This window comes from Aquarana catesbeiana, linkage group LG02 (genome assembly GCF_042186555.1).
Source record: "Aquarana catesbeiana isolate 2022-GZ linkage group LG02, ASM4218655v1, whole genome shotgun sequence".
Taxonomy (NCBI): domain Eukaryota; kingdom Metazoa; phylum Chordata; class Amphibia; order Anura; family Ranidae; genus Aquarana; species Aquarana catesbeiana.
In genome coordinates, this window is record NC_133325.1 from 697,491,031 (window position 1) to 697,510,237 (window position 19,207).

The window sequence follows — 19,207 nt, forward strand, 5'->3', positions numbered from 1 at the left end:
AGCAGCTGTGGAGAGAAGTGATGGCTGTAGGAATGTTGATGCACCCGGTCCACAAGTGGTGCTGGAGAATTACCAATTAGTGCCTGCATTCTTCTTCAATGGGCTTGGCAGACGTGATCTGTATATGTAAATGTTATTTATCTGTTCTATAAGCCATGTTTAATGTCACTTTCATTTGTAAAACATCTACAAGCATTACCAGTGTTATTCTAAAACTACCTACAACTATTTAAGACATGGTAAACCATTAATGGATGATCCCACCTCCCATTTTTCCAAAACTGGCCACACATACTTTAATTGTACAATTGTTGTTCACTTTCCTATAGATTTTCCAAACACCTTGTAGCACAAGGGCCTGCCTTACCAATCACTTCATTTTATATCCACTTGCTGGGAGTGATTTAGCTGTGGGCTTTCATTGCTGGCCTTGAAACATTCTGGGGTTTATTGCTGGAGGTTATTATTGCTGGCCCAGACACTTGCTGGGGGTTATTGCTGGAGGTTTTCATTGTTGGCCCCCGACACTTGCTGGGGTTTTATTTCTTGCCCTTACACATGCTGAGCATTAATATTTCTGACACTGGGGCTCAGTCTCTTCAGTGTATCACCAGGCCCTAATTTGTATGAACCAAAGCAAAGGGTGAAGAATGGCACACTACAAGCCTTAATACTCTTAAGCAACCCCCACTTTTATGACCATGCACAAAATCCCTTCAAGGTGTCACACCTAATCCTTTTCAAATGTTGGCAGCTATGAGTTATTTTTTTTTACAGTCCCTGACACCAGTTATAGAACTAATTTTTTGCACTTGCTGACCAATATAGAAAAGAAAGTGGTTCTCAATCCTCAAGTACCCCCAGCAGGCCATGTTTGCAGGTTTTCCTATTATATTGCACAGGTGCTTTAAATTGGAGTCAATGGCTTGGTATTTTGGACAAATATTTTATCTAAGAGAAATTCCCAAAACATGGCCTGTTGGGGGTACTTGAGGACTGAGGTTGAGAACCACTGATGTAAGAGACATACTTCTGAAGACTGCACTATTTACATTGCCTTGCAAAAGTATTCACCCCCCTTTTGGCATTTTTCGTGTTTTGTTGCCTCACAACCTGGAATTAACATGAATTGTTTGAGGATTTGCATCATTTAATTTACAGAACATGCCTACAACTTTGAAGATGTTTTTTTTTTCTTTTTATTGTGAAGCAAACAACAAATAGGACAAAATAACAGAAAAAGTCAATGTGCATAACTATTCACCCCCCTAAAGTCAATACTTTTTAGAGCCACCTTTTGCTGCTATCAGCTCCAAGTCACTTTGGATAAGTCTCTATGAGCTTGCCACATCTTACCACTGGGATTTTTGCCCATTCCTTCTTGCAAAACTGCTCCAGCTCCTTCAAGTTGGATGGTTTGGGCTTGTGAACAACAATCTTTAAGTCTGACCACAGATTTTCTATTTGATTGAGGTCTGGGCTTTGACTAGTCCATTCCAACACAGATACATGTTTCCCATTAAACCACTCAAGTGTTGCTTTAGCAGTGTGTTTGGGGTCATTGTCCTGCTGGAAGGTGAACCTCCGTCCTAGCCTCAAATCACACACAGAGTGGTACAGGTTTTGCTCAAGAATATCCCTGTATTTAGCACCATCCATCTTTCCCTCAACTCTTCCCAGTCCTGACTGCTGAAAAACATCCCCACAGCATGATGCTGCCACTACCATGTTTCACTGTGGGGATGGTGATGTGCTGGGTTTGCGCCAGACATAGCGTTTTCTTTGGTGGCCAAAAAGTTCAATTTTAGTCTCTCAGAACAGAGCACCTTCCTCCATACATTTTGGGAGTCTCCCACGTGCCTTTTCGCAAACTCAAAACGTGCCATTTTGTTTTTTGCTGAAAATAATGGCTTTCTTCTGGCCACTCTGCCATAAAGCCCAACTCTATGGAGCGTACGGCTTATTGTTGTCCTATGTGGAACTCTGCAGCTCCTCCAGGGTTACCTTAGGTCTCTGTGCTGCCTCTCTGATTAATGCCCTCCTTGCCCGGTCTGTGAGTTTTGGTGTGCGGCCGTCTCTTGGCAGGTTGGCTGTTGTGCCATGTTCTTTCCATTTGGTTATGATAGATTTGATGGTGCTCCTAGGGATCATCAAAGATTTGGAGATTTTTTGATAACCTAACCCTGACTTGTACTTCTCAACAACATTGTCGCTTACTTGTTTGGAGAGTTCCTTGGTCTTCATGGCAGTGTTTGGTTAGTGGTGCCTCTTGCTTAGGTGTTGCAGCCTCTGGGGCCTTTCAAAAAGGTGTGTATATGTAATGACAGATCATGTGACACTTAGATTGCACACAGGTGGACTTCATTTCACTAATTATGTGACTTATAAAGGTAATTGGTTGCACCAGAGCTTTTTATGGGCTTCATAACAAAGGGGATGAATACATACGCACATGCCAATTATCATTTTTTTTATTTCTGAAAAATTGTTTTATGTAATAATTTTTCTAATTTTACTTCACCAACTTAGACTATTGTGTTCTGTTCTCAGATTTAAAAAAAACATTGAACTAAAGGCTGTAATGTAACAAAATAGGTAAAAAGCCAAGGGGGTGAATACTTTTGCAAGGCACTGTATGGGCTTAGATGGGGCCACAATCTGTGTTCCTATTAAACTGAGAATGGTTTCTATGTAACATTGCATCTTTCATTTTCAGTCTAAACTTTTCTCATTTTGGTATGTCTTCTTTTATTATAACATGGCAGTTAGGGTACAGGCATTTAGCTCTCCCATACGCCAAAGCATTGCAACCCCCCCAAAAAAAAAAATTACCTGGAACTGCCCTTTCTGCACCACACTATGAACATAGCCTAAGACGATAAGAGATAGAAGCTTGTTTGCTTTTATGTTTTTCTTATCTGCCAATATCATCAGAGTGTATACACTCTGTTATTAAAATATGTGCATCCGGCCTTAGCCATGTTTTTCTAAATATCTTCTGATGATTAAACGTCTAATTGTAATAGTGTGTAGAGTGTGTGTGCTTTAACGATTACATTTGGCCATCCTATCCAGCTCATTAAGCTGTATTTCCTTCATTGTACTGACAATTGCCTGGATAATTAGAAACATGCAGAAGACATCCGTTTCCTTGTCAGGTCTGCTGTGTATGCAGGGTAGAAGAGTTTCCATGGACCATCATACTGCTAGATAGAATGTTGGGGCTATCACAATCTGTTACAATAAACATTTAAAAAAAAACCAAGGTAGACAGTAACTTGACATACTGCCCCAAGATTCTAGTAGGAGATGAAATATTGCTTTTCTCTGATGTCACCATTCCAGCCAGACGTATGGCTCTGCTATGACTCAGCCACAGTCTTCTATATAGGAGCTCTTCCATCACTTGGCAATTAAATAAGTTATTGCTTTTTTTTTTCACGGGTAAGAAAGAAGTTATTACAATTTTTTTTTCATGGATAAGCAATAAGTTATTACAATTATTTTTTTTCCACGAGTAAGAAATAAGTTATTGCTTGCGGAATAAACCTATGTTAAACAATATATACAGATGTGTGTTAAAAATAACAAGCATATTATATGGAAAACATTAATAAATAGCTGGAAATCTTGTTCCTGTAATTAAAGCGTTTGTTACCCCAACGTTTTGTATTCTGGATACGTGCCTGCTGTACCATGTACTTGTATGAGAAAGTATCCTGTTCTCTTTGTATTGCTTCCTTTGTGTGAAATCCCTGGTGATTCTGCCAGTCCCTCTGCTTTCCTATTAAAAACTGACCATATTAAGCAGGAGAACACATCGTGGTCAGTTTTCTAGCTATGCTGGGAACTCAGTATGCTCTCCTCCAATGATGAGACTTGCCCTGGCACGCCATCACTGCACAGCCATTAACTCAGAAGCTGCGTGTTGCTGCTTCTCCTCCCCCCAGCTCTTAAAGGAGTTGTAAAGGCAGAAGGTTTTTTTATCTTAATGCATTCTATGCATTAAGATAAAAAGACTTCTGTGTGCAGCAGCCACCCCAGCACCCCCTAATACCTGAGCCCCGTCTCTGTCCAGCGATGTTCACGAGTCCCTCTGCCACCCAGGACTCTCTCCCCTGATTGGCTGCCGCGGCTGTCAATCAAAGCCAGTCAGAAGGGAGAGGGGGCAGGGCCGAATGGCAGCTCTGTGTTTAAATGGACACACAGAGCTGCAGCTCGGCTCGGGTGCCCCCAAAGCAAGCTGTTTACTGTGGGGCCACTCGATAGGTGAGGGGGGGCAGGAGCAGCAAAGAGGGACCCGAGAAGAAGAGGATCCGGGCTGCTCTGTGCAAACCTAACTGCACATAGGAGGCAAGTATAACATGTTTGTTATTGAAAAAAAAATTGAGACTGTACAATCACTTTAAAGCAGAGTTCCACCCAAAAATGGAACTTTCGCTTTTCGGATTCCTCCTCCCCTCCGGTGTCACATTTGGCACCTTTCAGGGGGGAGGGGGGAGCAGATACCTGTATAATCCAGGAATTGGTTCTCACTTCCGGGCATAGATCTCCACAGTATCCATGGCTATCTATGCCATGTCCAGCCCCTCCTCCGTCCCCCCTGCTGTTTTATGGGAGACACACAGGTCCCAGAAGACAGCAGGGACCAGTAAGTTTGTGCAGCGCGACTCGCTCATGTGCAGTAGGGAACCAGGCTTCGCTTCCTGATTCACTTACCGAAGATGCCGGCGCCTCCACCCAGGAGCCGAGGGACAGATCGGCTTCAGGTGAGAACATCGCAGGCGCCCTGGGCAGGTAAGTGTCCATATAATAAAAGTCAGCAGCTCCAGTATTTGTAGCTACTGACTTTTATTTTTTTGGCAGAACTCCGCTTTAAGCAACTGAGAACAGAGGAAATGTGATCACTTCTAAAAACGGGGGAAAAAAAGGTATTTATGATGAGTTTTTTTTTATATCTATACACAAATGTTTTGCCTTTAATTCTTATTTTAAACTGAATGGGTTGTTTTACAAGGTGATCGTTTACAATCACTTTAAGGAGATACAGACTCCTTCCAGTGGTTAGTCACATGACCTCTGACAAGGCTTCTTGCTGGTCTCTTCTGTAGAATTTTGACCTGACTGAAATCAGCTGGGACAGAGGAATTGGTCATGTGAACATTTCTGGTCTAAAATCTAATGATAGGCTACTTTATAGGTGAAGTCACCAGGACTGCAATCTCCCAGCCAGCATTTCTGCTTTCCACTTACCGCTTGTAAAGTATATTTAAATCCTAACGTGGGCAGTGGTAACAACATTCTGGGACATATCTGGGAACTCAAACACAAACATTTTTGAACGAAAATTCCCTCGAGATATAAAAAAACCCTGAGGGAATTTGCAGCCACATGTTTACCAAAACCTGAAAATTAGTGCCTATTTTCCCAGAATGTATAAATATTATTCTTATTTTAATCTTAAATTATAGTAAGCCATGGATGTAGAATAAGCACACGGCTATTGCTGATGCAGCTTCTTGCTAAGGCCAATGACTTAAAGTGGATGTAAACCCTCACATATACCCAGTGAAGTGAACAGCCTCAGATGATACACAGAGATGAAACAAATCTCCCTACATATATCTGCTGTCTTCAGCTTTCTAGACTATTTAGAAATCGTGTTTCATTCAGCAGTGGGTGTGGAGTGTGGGCGTACACCGTATGTGAGCTGGTTGGAGGAAAGGGACACCCCCCCCCCTCCACATAGGCAGAGGAACGAAGGAACATGCAGAGCTGTGCTGTGAATAGACAAGCTCTCTGCTAATCTTCCTCTAAGCTCTCTCCACGACACAAATTTTCTCGTGTGTCAGTGAACTTGTCAGAAGTTATCATGCTGACAACAGAGGAATGGAGCAGTAGAAAGACACAACACTTAGAACTAGGGTATGGGTGCCGATACCGAGCTCGTACAAATGCTCCGATGCTTGACCCAATACCTGGGCTGTCAGGGATGATCGATGTGGGCAGTTACAAGCACCGATCTCCCTGTATAGGTTTCAGTAAAGCAGCTGACAACTGTTCTCCTCTCCCCCTGTGGCTTTCAGCTGCTTTATTGAAAGGTATACAGGGAGATCTGTGCTTGTAATATCCCTGACTGTCCCCTGTGCCTTCCTCTGTGCTCCTCGGGTCCCCCTCTCTGTGCTCCTCGGGTCCCCCTCTCTGTGCTCCTCGGGTCCCCCTCTCTGTGCTCCTCGGGTCCCCCTCTCTGTGCTCCTCGGGTCCCCCTCTCTGTGCTCTTCCAGTCCTCCATTGTAAAGTTGTAAAAATTAAAATTGTTATTGTTTGGTAAAAAAATAAAATTGTAAAAAATTCTAAAATAAAAATAATAAACTCCTAAGACAGTCCACACGTCATCAGTGCCCATCAGTGCTGCATATTAGTGCCACTGTCGCATGACATTAAAAAAAAAAAGTACAAAAAGGGGGAAGTGCATGAAAGATAGCCACATCCGTAAATAATTGAGGACAAAATAAATGGTAGTACAAAGTATTACCAGGAGGGTGGACTTTCAAGGCTGAGAAACAATGGAGAGGAAACAGTGTAAAATTTTCAAATTTATTAAAGTTTAACAATTACATAGAAAAAATAAAATATATAGCATTTATGCATCCATGTATAATGTGCAGTGAGCCCGTGTATGTCTACGCGTTTTGCCGCAAATCTTCCTCAGGACACGGCCGAGGTTCACAAGCGCAACAGATAAGAGAATATGTTTCTCTATCTGAAATAAGATACAATGCCATTAGAAACACATAACTAATATATAAACAAACTGTTCAAGATAAAAATCATGCGCTGGGCACATATGAATAAAGGAGCGAAACATCAGATCGGTACCTTAGTTTTGAAGTACAATGTCACATATAGTCACGGTAAGGCGAATGATGCATTTAGAAGCTGAAAAAAGAACAGATGCGATCAGTCTCAATGCAAAGATGTGTGTCGCAGCGAAACAATACATACGTTTTTAGAAAATGAACTTACTAGACTGAATATAGCTGAATGTAGTATTGGTAATCGGTATTAGCTGGTGGAAGTGGTAGGAGATTAGTTGGAGACGTGATAGGCTTTCCTGAAGAGATGAGTTTTCAGGGATCGCCTGAAGGTAGCAAGAGTAGCGGATAGCCGGACAGGTTGAGGTAGCGAGTTCCAGAGGATGGGAGAGGCTCTGGAGAAATCGTAGAGATGAGCATGGGAGGAGGAGACTTGAGAGCAGGGGGGCTTGAGAAAAGCGGCGAGGACGATTTGGGTGATATTTGGAGACAAGATTAGTGATGTAGCTCGGGGCAGAGTTATGAATGGCTTTGTATGTTGTGGTTAGTGTTTTGAATTTAATTCTCTGGGTGATTGGGAGCCAGTGTAGGGATTGGAGGAGAGGGTTGGCAGACACTGAGCGGTTGGTAAGGTGGATAAGTCTGGCAGCAGCATTCATGATAGACTGAAGAGGGGATAGCCTATGGAGAGGTAGGCCAATGAGAAGGGAGTTGCAATAGTCAAGGCGAGAGATAACGAGGGAGTAAATGAGGAGCTTGGTGGTTTCATTTGTTAAAATGGGGCGAATTTTAGAGATGTTACGGAGGTGAATTCTACAAACTTTTGACAACCATTGGATTTGAGGCTGAAATGACAAGTCAGAGTCTAGGATTACACCTAGTACCCTGGTGTGAGGGGAGGGACTAATGGTTGCATTGTTGATTTTGATGGAAAAGTCATGGAGGGGGGCACGGGCGAGGGGGAATATCAATAGCTCAGAAATTGTGTGAGTGCGTCAATGCAGTGAATGTTATAGCTTGGATTCATTGCACGAGTTTACCAAAAAATGTAAATGTTGCAGAATATACAGCCTCATGCTACATAACTAAGCTCCATTTCATGCTGAATAAACTTGATTATTAATGTATCTTAAATAGAAAACTATCTTTATTTTTACTCCAGAAACATTTTATTAAAATAAATTTAATAAAAATCAAAACAATTGTATTTAAATCCAAAAAATCAGATTTTTTTTTTAAAGTCATTGATTTTTATCCACCCTGCTTTAAAGTGGTTCTAAAGAATAGATATTTTTTACCCTAAATTATTCCTTCCATTAAGGTAAACAATGTTTATGCATCCGTATCCCCCCTCACCCCCTTTTAATTACTTGAGCCCTCATTTGATCCATCACTGTGCCTGTCTGCAGCTCTACTCTCACTCTTTTCCTGGTCTTGCAGGCTTAGCCAAGGCTGTGGGAGCCATTTGGCTTCTGCCAATCAATGCCAGTGATGAGAGGGCGGGGCTGAATCTCACCGTCTGTGTCTATAGATGCAGATAGTGAGGCTCGGGAGCGAGCCCACACGTGCCCCCCATTTAAAAAGCAGGCTTTCTACAAAGGGACTGGCCGAAGGGGGAGGAGCGACGCCAGGGACTTGAGAATAGGAGGTTCAGGATCGCTTATTGCACAGAGCAGGTAAGTATAAACCTGTTTATGAAAAAGAAAAAAAAAAGCATTTACAATCACTTTAATGTTGGAGACTACTTGAGAAGTTCATTCGCTGTAAACATCAGCTTTGTCATGTTTGGTAGCTCCAGCTCAAACCCTGGAATAGATAGTCCTCATGCACACGGACGTTTTTACAGCTGCTTTTTTGAGCTTTTTTTGCAGCTTAAAAAGGCCTGTCTATGTTAGTCTATGGCTTCATGCCCACCTAGGCGTTTTTGAGCTGCAAGTGGCATAGGCGTTTTTAAGCTGTAAAAAAAACCCAGGACCAGTGGGTTCTGAGAGACGTTTTTCAGCTGTAAAAACGCTCTAACGCTCAAAAACGTCATTCACCAACGTTTTTTAGCGTTTTTGATCCATTGAAAAAAAAAAAAATTTGAAAAAAAAAAACGCTCAAAAACGCTAACGCGGAAAAACGCTCAAAAACACTATTACAAAAACGCTGAAAAAAGCTGAAAAAAGTCACTGCTAAAATACTGGCGTTTTCATAACGTCTTTTTAACAGCCTGTGTGCATGAGGGCTTATGTGTATTCCAGGTGTAGCACAGCATGTAAAGGTTTTACATAAAATGTCCTGTTCTATTAGAGCTGTGAATTGCCTGTACATAGATGAATGGATGTCATCAGCTGGTCATTTACTTTGAGCCATTCTTCTCTCCTGTCTTCTGAACTTGAATGTCTCCATTGTGCGATCCATTCTTGGAGGGAGGTAAAGGAGGGTCTGCTGGTGCTGCATTAAAGATCCCTAGCTGCTGACTCATGACCCTGTTCAGCGGAATTGCACTTAGTTGAGCTTGTTAGTTGTGCATGCAGAACATTTTCAGTGCAATATCGTGTACACATCCCTTTGATGTTGTTCTGGATGGGGGACTCTTGGCTATTTGCTCTCACTTGGACGTACCCTGGAGACTAAAGATGAAATACGAGAGGATAATTTGATTCCGCTCTGTTCCTCCACGTAATTACATCAGACAAGGTCTCTAAATGAGGTTTGATGCTGAAGGAAATACTTTGAAAAACTTAAAGCAAATGGTTTAGATTTGGTGCAGCAATGAAGACTTTGTTACCACTTTTCAGAAGCTGGGTTGCATCATATCTATATTTTTTAACTTTATTACATGCAAGAACATGGGTGCCAGCAGGAGAGGATTTAAAACAGTATTAAAACCAAAAATGAAATATATTGCAGTTTTTCTAATCATTACATGTGATGGCTGCATTTGTTTTGTTCTTTTAGACTTATTTTTTTCTCGGTTTTCTCCTGTGATCTGGCCAGGAACACATCTCCTGTATTAGAGTGCCTCTACTCTGGATGAAGAAGCACAGGGTGGCACATTTGGACAGCAGCATTGTCAGTCTGGGGGTAGGGGAATATTAGATGTACTAGCAAATTGTAACCCAACTCCAGCTAATACTTTAAAAGGCATTATAGCAAACAGTTTAATTTGTTTTGGGATAAAGGTTTTACATAAAAGCTGATCATTGTAAGCACCCCTGCCAAATTAAAATATAGGAAAGAGCACCTAAAAAAGAAAACAAATGCAGCCACCACATCTAAGAACTGGTAACCTGCAATATAATCGATTTTGCTTTTGGGTTTAATACTGCTTTAACCAGTTCCTATAGTCAAATGACAGCCAGGAGGGACCGCTCTAGATCCAGGTGGACGTTATATGGCGTCCAACCCAGAACGTGCCTCACACGAGCTCCATGGGATGTGCTGTGCTGTGGCTCCATCTGTCAGAAGATAGATCAGTGTACCGGCTCGTTGCCAGGCCCATGTGATTGCGGTGACCAATCACAGCAGATTGCATGACAATTGTACACAATGGATGGCTTGCAATCATGCCATTTAATTGTGTACTATTGTGTTAATCGCTGTGATTGGTTGCAGTGATTACATGGTACAGACAGGGCCAATCACACCCCATCTGTACCATGTGATTAGCTGTGGCCAATCAATAGTAAACACTGAATTAATCAAATTCATTCAGTAAAAATGGTTGTTTATAACCACGATATGTACGGTTATAAGCAATCATAGTATGCAAAAAAAAAACCTGATCACATCCCCAAAGTAGTACAATGTTACTAGTACAATGCTCTGGTCACAGTATGTAAAAAAAAATATATATATATATATATATATATATATATATATAATTTTTTTTAATAAAAAAAAAAAAAAAATTTAATATATATTAATTTTATTTTTATTTTTTTCCATACTGTCACCAGTCAGTGTCCCTAGTTACTGCCAAATCAGTTATATGATGCATATGATGCACTGATGGCACTATCTCTTCATTTTCCAAAACATTGTGACAAAAAATTAAAACTTAAAAAAACTTGCCATGCCTCTTACTAAATACCTTGGACTGTCTGCTTTCCAAAAAGGGGTAATTCTGCCAAATCAGTTATATGATGCATATGATGCACTGATGACACTATCTCTTCATTTTCCAAAACATTGTGACAAAAAATTAAAACTTAAAAAAACTTGCCATGCCTCTTACTAAATACCTTGGACTGTCTGCTTTCCAAAAAGGGGTAATTTGGGAGTATTTGTACTGTCCTGGCATTTTAGAGCCCAATAAAATGAGATCGTTCGTCAGCACATCAGGATTGAACGATTTTCAGATATATACCATAGTTTGCGCACTCTATAACTTTCCTACAGACTAACTAGTATACACTGATTTGGGTTATTTTCACCAAAGAAATGTAGCAGAATACATTTTTGTCCTAAATTTATGAAGAACAAATATTTTTATTTGCAAACTTTTTTACCTGAAACGAAGAAAAACATTTTTTTTTTTTTCAAAATTTGTGGTCTTTTTTTCATTTAGCAAAAAAACAAAACACAAAACAAAACACAAACCCCAGTGGTGACTAAATACCACCAAACGAAAGCTTGATTTGTGTGGAAAAAAATGGGTACAATGTTGTGCATGACTGCACAAATTTGAAAATGAAAATTGGCCTGGCCAGGAAGGGGCGAAGGTGCCTGGTATTGAAGTGGTTAATATTTGCTTTAGAAATACCATTGACTTAGTGCCTACCTGGTAGCTAACTTGTTTTCCCTGTATTTACTCTCATCTTTGATCATTTTGTGACAGTGGTATTGTGACATTGAAACCTATTTTGACCACAAAAAAACAATATATCTTTAAAGGAAGAATGCCGCTAAGCACACAACGCATCAGAAGCTTTCCACTGTCCTGTTCCGGCATGAGCTGTACTGTCAATCAGTTGGTTGTTTTTTTTGTATTTTAATTTTACAGTTGACCTTTGCAGAGCCACTAGCATCATGGATTTATAAAGTGTTGGGTGGAATTCAGCTAGTTTTTACATAAGAGGCTCTCCAACTGCAGGAGAAATAGGTTATAATATTTAGTGATTTATGCATCTATTCAATTTAAATAATATCCTGATTTGAACTCTCTTGTTTTTTTTTTTATTACTTACGTGTTTGTGCAGTGCTTCTTTTTGGCTTGTATATATGGTTCATCTACACCTAATACCAGGGGGTATAGTAGAAACCATTGCATGGTATGGAGTATTACGAATCATTACATTATGGTTAGACAGGCCTTGGTCTACCACCATAACATGTTTGGCTGACCAGGAGGAAATAGGTTCCAGAACGAGGCTTCAGAATTTAGACACCTGTCAAGGCTGTGACAGATCTGTCTCCAGGTCTTTTGTGACTGCAGATACCAATAAACTAACAAAAGCCCAAACCAGACTGTCCAGTACAGGTGGAATCTTACATACTATTGGTCCACAGAAATACATAACTGTTTTATTTCAGTGCTGTCTGCATTTTTAATGTAAACGAATGTTTGGAGGAAGGTGAACATCTGGGCATTGGAGCGTCTGATGTAGCCCCTTTAAAGGTTCTCTCACCATGTGTCGTCCTTGCAATAGCCAATCATCTCTTGTTTACAAGTCTTCTCATGATTGTCCACCTCACAGCTGAAGAACATGGAAAGCAACAGGACTTTCTTGAGGGCATATCATGTCACGTTAATCTGATGGAATTTCTTTCTTTACTATACTATTTTTCACCAGAGGGATGCTGTAGACCACATGTGTCAAACACATGGTCCGGGGGCCAAATCCGGGCCCCTCTGGTTATTTCATGTGGCCCTCGCATCTTCTACAGCTGTGGCACCTCCCTCGTCTCCACCCCACCTTGTCTAAGCAGTCAGCAACAGAGAGGAGAACAGAACTCCTCCTACAGATCCTGCGCCTCTGTGCAGGCGCAGCAAGCCCTCGTCTCTACCTCCCCTGATCTCAGCATTCAGCAGACTCCGGCAGCTGATTCCAGCCCTCCTCTGGTCCTTCCCAGTTCTGCCCCAAGCTTCTTCTGGGCAGCACACAAAGTAAGGGGAGTGCACTGTAATGTAAGGTGGGGTGAGGGACCTTTGACTTCTGATAGTCTTGGGGGCTCTTGACAACTGATGTAAGGGGGGAGGGGGTGCTCTGAACATCTGCTTATAGTTATTAGAGGAATAATATAATTCTATGCTAGTTGAAAAGGTGGGTTGCACACTGCCGGTATCATCCTATAATAATCTCATCATATGATATTTAGACACTGAAACTGCATCGTGTATGCTGCTGGTTTGCTTTTCTTTTTTTTTTCTTTTTTTTTCCTTTTTTTTTTGGCCCTTTGGGCAAAATAAGTCAAACAGGAAATGTCTGCGTGTCTTTCCCAGGGGTTATAAATAGAAGAGTGAATGTGTGGTAGACCCTATTGAAATGGAAAACTTGAACTTTCAGATTCTGGCTTGTTTATCTCATGCCTAATTGGATAGAAATAGATTTGCTTTTCTGTCCTTGGGAAAGGCTTGCTGTCTTTCTGACAGGTGTAAAAATAGATGTGCGGGTAGTACAGGCCCGTTTGGTCTACCTTTTATTAAAGGTTTGTGGTTTGTGAGCCATCATTGTCTTCCCTGCCTGTTTGTAGATGTACAGGCCAATAATAGAAATGCTGTGCTATTGCACCTGCTGCCTGAAGTGACTTTCCTGAAGTCTCAGGCCCTTGTAAAAGGACAATAAAGATGTTCTGCTGCAAGGCATTGTAAACTGCTGATTACTTATCACCTGCACTGCACAGCTGTTCTGCATATGATCACTGCTCTGAGAATGTTTGTGTCTTGTGTTCCAGGATGGGATCCTGCCAGTGATAATTACATTGAGCTGGTGTGCCGTTTAATGTCCGTCTTGACATGTTATCTGCTTTTCTTTGCAGCTGGATCCCCAAGCAGTGCAAAGCAAGAACTGGCATATGGACGTCATAGAGATGAATGGGGTGAGTGACCGAAGGCACACATGCTTTAGGTGTACAATATAGTTACTGCAAAGACTGGTCAACAATGAGCAGAAACTCCCACCAAGTGGCTACAAATTAAGATTGTTCTACAATAGTTTTCTGTATCCCAATTAGGAAGGTTTCCCCTCACTGGTACAAGAAGTGAGCAGAATCCTGTTCACAGAAGACAATAAAATCTCCTTCTTTTTGGTACCGAGAGGAAGAGTTGTGCACTGTACACACGATCGGACTTTCCAACAACAAAACCGTGGATTTTTGTTAGAAGGATGTTGGCTCAAACTTGTCTTGCATACACACGGTCACACAAATGCTGGCCAACAATTACCAACGTGGGAACGTACAAGACGTATGACAAGCAGAGAAAAAGGAAGTTCAATAGCCTGTGCGTCTCCTGCTTTATTCCGAGCATGCGTGAACTTTTGTGCGTTGGACTTGTGTACACACGATTGGAAATTTGAGAACCTGCTATCAAACATTTGTTGGCGGAAAGTCCAACAGCAAATGTTTGATGGAGCATACACACGGTCGGACTTTCAGCCAACAAGCTCACATCCAACATTTGTTGTCGGAAAATCTGATCGTGTGTACGGGGCATTAGACCCTGCAATACCTTTTTAGGAACCATTGACAGCATAACACTGTGCATTGCAACTAGGGTTGCCACCTCATCCCTTTAAACCCAAACACATTAATTACACAGATTCTGTGGCTGATTAAGGTGGTAATTAAACTCACTTGGTGCTTTATCTGCATTAAATTAGCCTCAGAACCTGTGTAATTAATATTCGGATTTTAAGGGGTTGAGGTGGCAATCCTAATTGCAACACACACGTTGTCATGCACTGGCATGTGTTCAACAGTCCATTCAAAGGGAATGGGTAGAAACACACTGCAAATGGGGCAGGCGGCATTTTTTTGCAGCACAGTACAGGACTCTTGGGGTGTGATTTACTAAAACTGGAGAGTGCAAAATCTAGTACAACTGTACATAGTAGCCAGTCAGCTTCTAACTTCATCTTGTTCAATTAAGCTTTGACAGAAAAATAAACCTGGAAGCTGATTGGCTTCTATGCAGAACTGCACCAAATTTTGCACTTTCCAGTCTTAGTATTCAAACCCACGCTTGTTGTACCATGCTACAACATACATGAGTTTTTTAAGGTGCATTGAAGTACCCTTCATAATGAATGGCTCCTTGTTGTCTCATTGGTGGATACCCATCACATCTTTTGTGATCACCCCAACAGGGACTTGACAGTGAGCTTCCATGCATTACACACACACACACACACACAGTTATGGCACACAATGGGCTTTAATTTTTTTTTTAAAAAGTGTCTAAATCTCACTGCAGAGGAGCCCTAAATGCATCCTAAAGGGTCTGTCTGTATACTTTTGTTTCTTGGTATAAGCTAGAGACCTAACAATCTCTGTTGTCTCTTGAGGACTCTGATCTTCGTTTTTCACTTCCTGGGTGTGTCCAGCTGAAGGGACTCGCCCTCTGTTGGATTAATTTGTTATATTATGGAGAATGTAACGGGGTTAGCTAGAACACACATAGGGGAGGGGGAACACCCAAAATTCCCAGGTAGAGAAGACCAGATTCTTGAACTACTTCAAGAGCTCCCCGAGTTACCTAAGACATAGAATTCACGGACTGACCACTTAATACCTGTGTTTGGACAGGTTTAGGTGGCAAAAAGGTTTTGTGTGGGCCATTTAATAATTGTGTTGGTGCAGGGAGGATATACTGTAGGTTATCACCAGTTCTTGAAATGTTAAAACATTACTTATTAATAAACAGACATAGCTAAAAGTGACTATATAGATCTTTTGTAGGAAAACCTTTTATGTCACATTTTGTCAAATTTTCAGCTGATCTGTTTTACTTTCAGATTAAAGTAGAGTTTTCTATGAAGTTCAGCAGCCGTGATATGAGCTTGAAAAGGACGCCCTCTAAGAAGCAGACAGGCGTTTTTGGAGTTAAAATCAGCGTAGTGACAAAGTAAGTTGATCGCCTCATTCTCTCCAATAAGATCTGTTGAGGACTTATTCCCCATATGTCAGTTCAGCTTGACTTTCACCAATTAGCACCAAAGCCACTGTCATAAAAGCAGAGCTTGTCTCTTGTAGAGCCAGTGAACATTGCTTATTACAGCTGAACTAATGAGCACATCTCTGTCTTTACCAGGCGTGAGCGATCCAAGGTGCCATATATAGTACGTCAATGTATAGAGGAGGTTGAAAAGCGTGGCATTGAGGAGGTCGGGATATACAGGATATCTGGAGTAGCGACCGACATTCAGGCCTTGAAAGCTGCTTTCGATGCTAGTAAGTTTCAATTGGAATGACATTTGTAATTAAGGAAAAGAAGCCAAGCTTAAAATGTTCTTGATGTATATTGATTGTTTCTGATTTCCTTTTTAGACAACAAAGACATCCTGATGATGCTTAGTGACATGGACATTAATGCCATAGCTGGGACATTAAAATTGTATTTCCGTGAGCTCCCTGAACCACTCCTTACAGACAGGCTGTACTTGGCTTTTATGGAAGGAATTGGTATGTACCATTCTTCTTTTACCTATTTGAGAGAGAAATTATGTTTAACTGTGTTTTTTTTTTTTTTTTAAATAGCACTTAAAAAAAGATTGTCATTTAAAGCTATTATGCAGCTATTGTTCGACCAACAAATTTCTACCCAGCTCCTTTGATTTTTACCTCAAAAGAAGTTGACGGGACCACTGACCAAATTTTAGCCGATTCATCAGAAACTGGGTAAAATTTGTGTAGTGTATGGACAACTTTAAGCCGGCCATAGACTGGTTTGAATCTCGGCCGGATCAGCAGAAGCTGGCCGTGATTCATACCAAGTGTGGGCTGGCTAAATGTACCAAGTTGATTGAACGATCAACTTGGGTACAACCAACCTGCCAGATTTACTTGCGATTATTGCTAGCCGCTGCCATATCCGCTAGCAATAATCATTGTCTTCTCCTTGTGGTGATGGCTTCGCCTGCCCCCCTCCGCTGCAACCCATGGTTGCAGGAAAGAAATTTGCCCCATCTATGGCCTGCCTTACATTCCCATTTAACATTGCAGTATTGATCAGCAGATTCTCCTCTATACAGAAACGGGGTGCCTTCAGATCAGGCATCAGTAGTCAAGTTGGCCCACCAACTGAAAAAATGAATGCCCATCTCCAGGAAAATGTAAAATTATCCCTTGAAGTGGGGCATGTTGAGTCAACTGTTTGTTTTTGTCCGGGAGAGAGGAGAAAGCTGTATACTCGCCAGTTCCTCCAGTCTACCGGCAAACAGAGCTCCTCCGCGATCCAGGGGTGGACTGTTCCTGATGTCCTCACGTAGAGAGCATATCTATGGGCGTAATGGCGTCAGGAACAGTCCAGCACACAAGACCGCTAGACCGCGGTCTAGCAGAAAGACACAAGGACTGGTCTGTGTGGGAAGAATCAGAGTATTAGGTAAGTATATCTCTGTTCTCCAATCCCCAAAAAACAATCCGTTTCCCAAACCGTTTTTTTACCAATTTATTTATTGACCTTTGAAGGGATATGGTCACCTTTTATGAAAGCCCATGCAGAGAATTTGTTGTCTCTTACATTCTGTTATTGATATTGACTTGTGATGGTGTCCTATTATGGATATGAAGTGTATATGTCTTTCAAAAAGTATCTTTAAAGTATATTCAAAGATGTCCTGGGTTTACATTGCTTTATACATGTGTAATCATACATACAATTAATATAGGTCAGTAGGTCTATATTATTTGGCTGGTGGCCTGTTCTACAGCTGTTTACAAAACCCCATTGTTGGCTTATCCGTTGTTTGATTATGTGCTGCTTGTGACTCCTAATCCTCTTGTGTTTCCTTGGTTACAGCTCTGTCTGATCCAGCTGCCAAGGAGAACTGCATGATGCACCTTCTTCGGTCCTTGCCCGACCCCAACCTCATGACCTTCCTCTTCCTGCTTCAGCATTTGAAAAGGTAACTAAATAAAATGTCACACCTTGTTAAAACAGGACAGATTTTTGGGAGACGACAGTAATACTCATCACAACAAAATAACATGTCCTTCATTTATAGTGTATAGCTGATCATAGATTTACTAAAGTTCTTCTAAAAAAAAAAATATGTTCATTTAAATGTAATTAACGTATTTGGGTAACTGATGATATTTGGGGCTCCTAGTGCAGTTATAGCCTTAATTTATTTCTCAGTTTTGGATGGCGTAGGGAAAAAAATAGAAACACCTCTGCCAGGTGTCCCTGATAGGCAGGGTCTCACTTTATATTTGTCCTAGTGACCATTGTCACCAGACAAAAAGTGATGGGAAATCTAACATTTTACAGTTGTAACAGGAACAGATGAAGGTAAATTTTTCAGTGGGGCCCCTATTCCAGTGACAACTGTCTGAGAAGATTTCAGTAAAGTGTTTCTCTCGTTGTACACTTTCAGGGTCTCTTGACGTTAACTATAACCATTGCAGTGTTTTTTGTAATAGTATGTTGTAATAAAAGGAACACGGCTTGAAATGAGAAAGTACAGGATTAGCTGACGCGTTTCGCACTCGGAGCTGAGTGCTTACTCATAGCTATGAGTAAGCACTCAGCTCCGAGTGCGAAACTCGTCAGCTAATCCTGTACTTTCTGCATGATGGTCTTGTATTTTTGATGATCCCATCTTCCTAATAAAGACAAGTTTTCTACTTGTGCGGCATACAGATTTTCTCATTTCAAGCCGTGTTCCACTTAGCATTCAGCCAGCACCTGGGACTCTTCAACTCTGGAAATCTCACACCTGGGTTTGTGTCCACCTGAGCGGTGAAACACCCTCTTTATGTTGTAATAAAAGCACAGAAAACACACTAACCCCTCCAGCGCTTAGAGTACTGCCATGAAGTCTCAAAATTATGTGGTCCATCAAAAGAAAGTGTGAGAGAATCCTTCTGGTATGCTCTGTTGGTGCAGCCCTCCTCACAAAGGGAAATCTAGTGGATAACTGTAAAAAAAAAAAAAAAAAAGCACACAGGAAGGTGCAAACCTCTAGCGCATTATCAAGGGGTTTTTTTATTATATAGAATGAACAACCAAATCAATGCTCACAAAAGTAGGAAATACATAAGTATTGTAATACACCAAATCACGAGCCGATGCTGGAATCACGCGGCCTGACCTGATGCACCACTGCGTTGGCGCGTTGACATGTTTTGGAGGACAACCCCTGTTCCTCAGAGCTAAGAGGAAGGAGGTTCTTCCCCGAAAGGCATCAGACTGCCAACATAGTGGTGCATCAGGTCAAACCACGTGATTCCCGCACTGGATA

At 41.3% G+C, this 19,207-nt stretch overlaps 1 protein-coding gene across 6 annotated transcripts in view; it reads left to right on the forward strand.

Annotated features, from left to right (window-relative positions):
• Positions 1-19,207, forward strand: part of ABR (ABR activator of RhoGEF and GTPase) — a 637,383-nt gene that overhangs the window by 603,071 nt on the left and 15,105 nt on the right. For all 6 annotated transcript variants that reach the window (XM_073616867.1, XM_073616868.1, XM_073616869.1 and 3 more), the window contains 5 exons: positions 13,782-13,841; positions 15,758-15,867; positions 16,054-16,193; positions 16,290-16,424; positions 17,764-17,869. In XM_073616867.1, the coding sequence (XP_073472968.1) occupies positions 13,782-13,841; positions 15,758-15,867; positions 16,054-16,193; positions 16,290-16,424; positions 17,764-17,869 (551 nt within the window). The remainder of the gene's footprint in view (positions 1-13,781; positions 13,842-15,757; positions 15,868-16,053; positions 16,194-16,289; positions 16,425-17,763; positions 17,870-19,207) is intronic.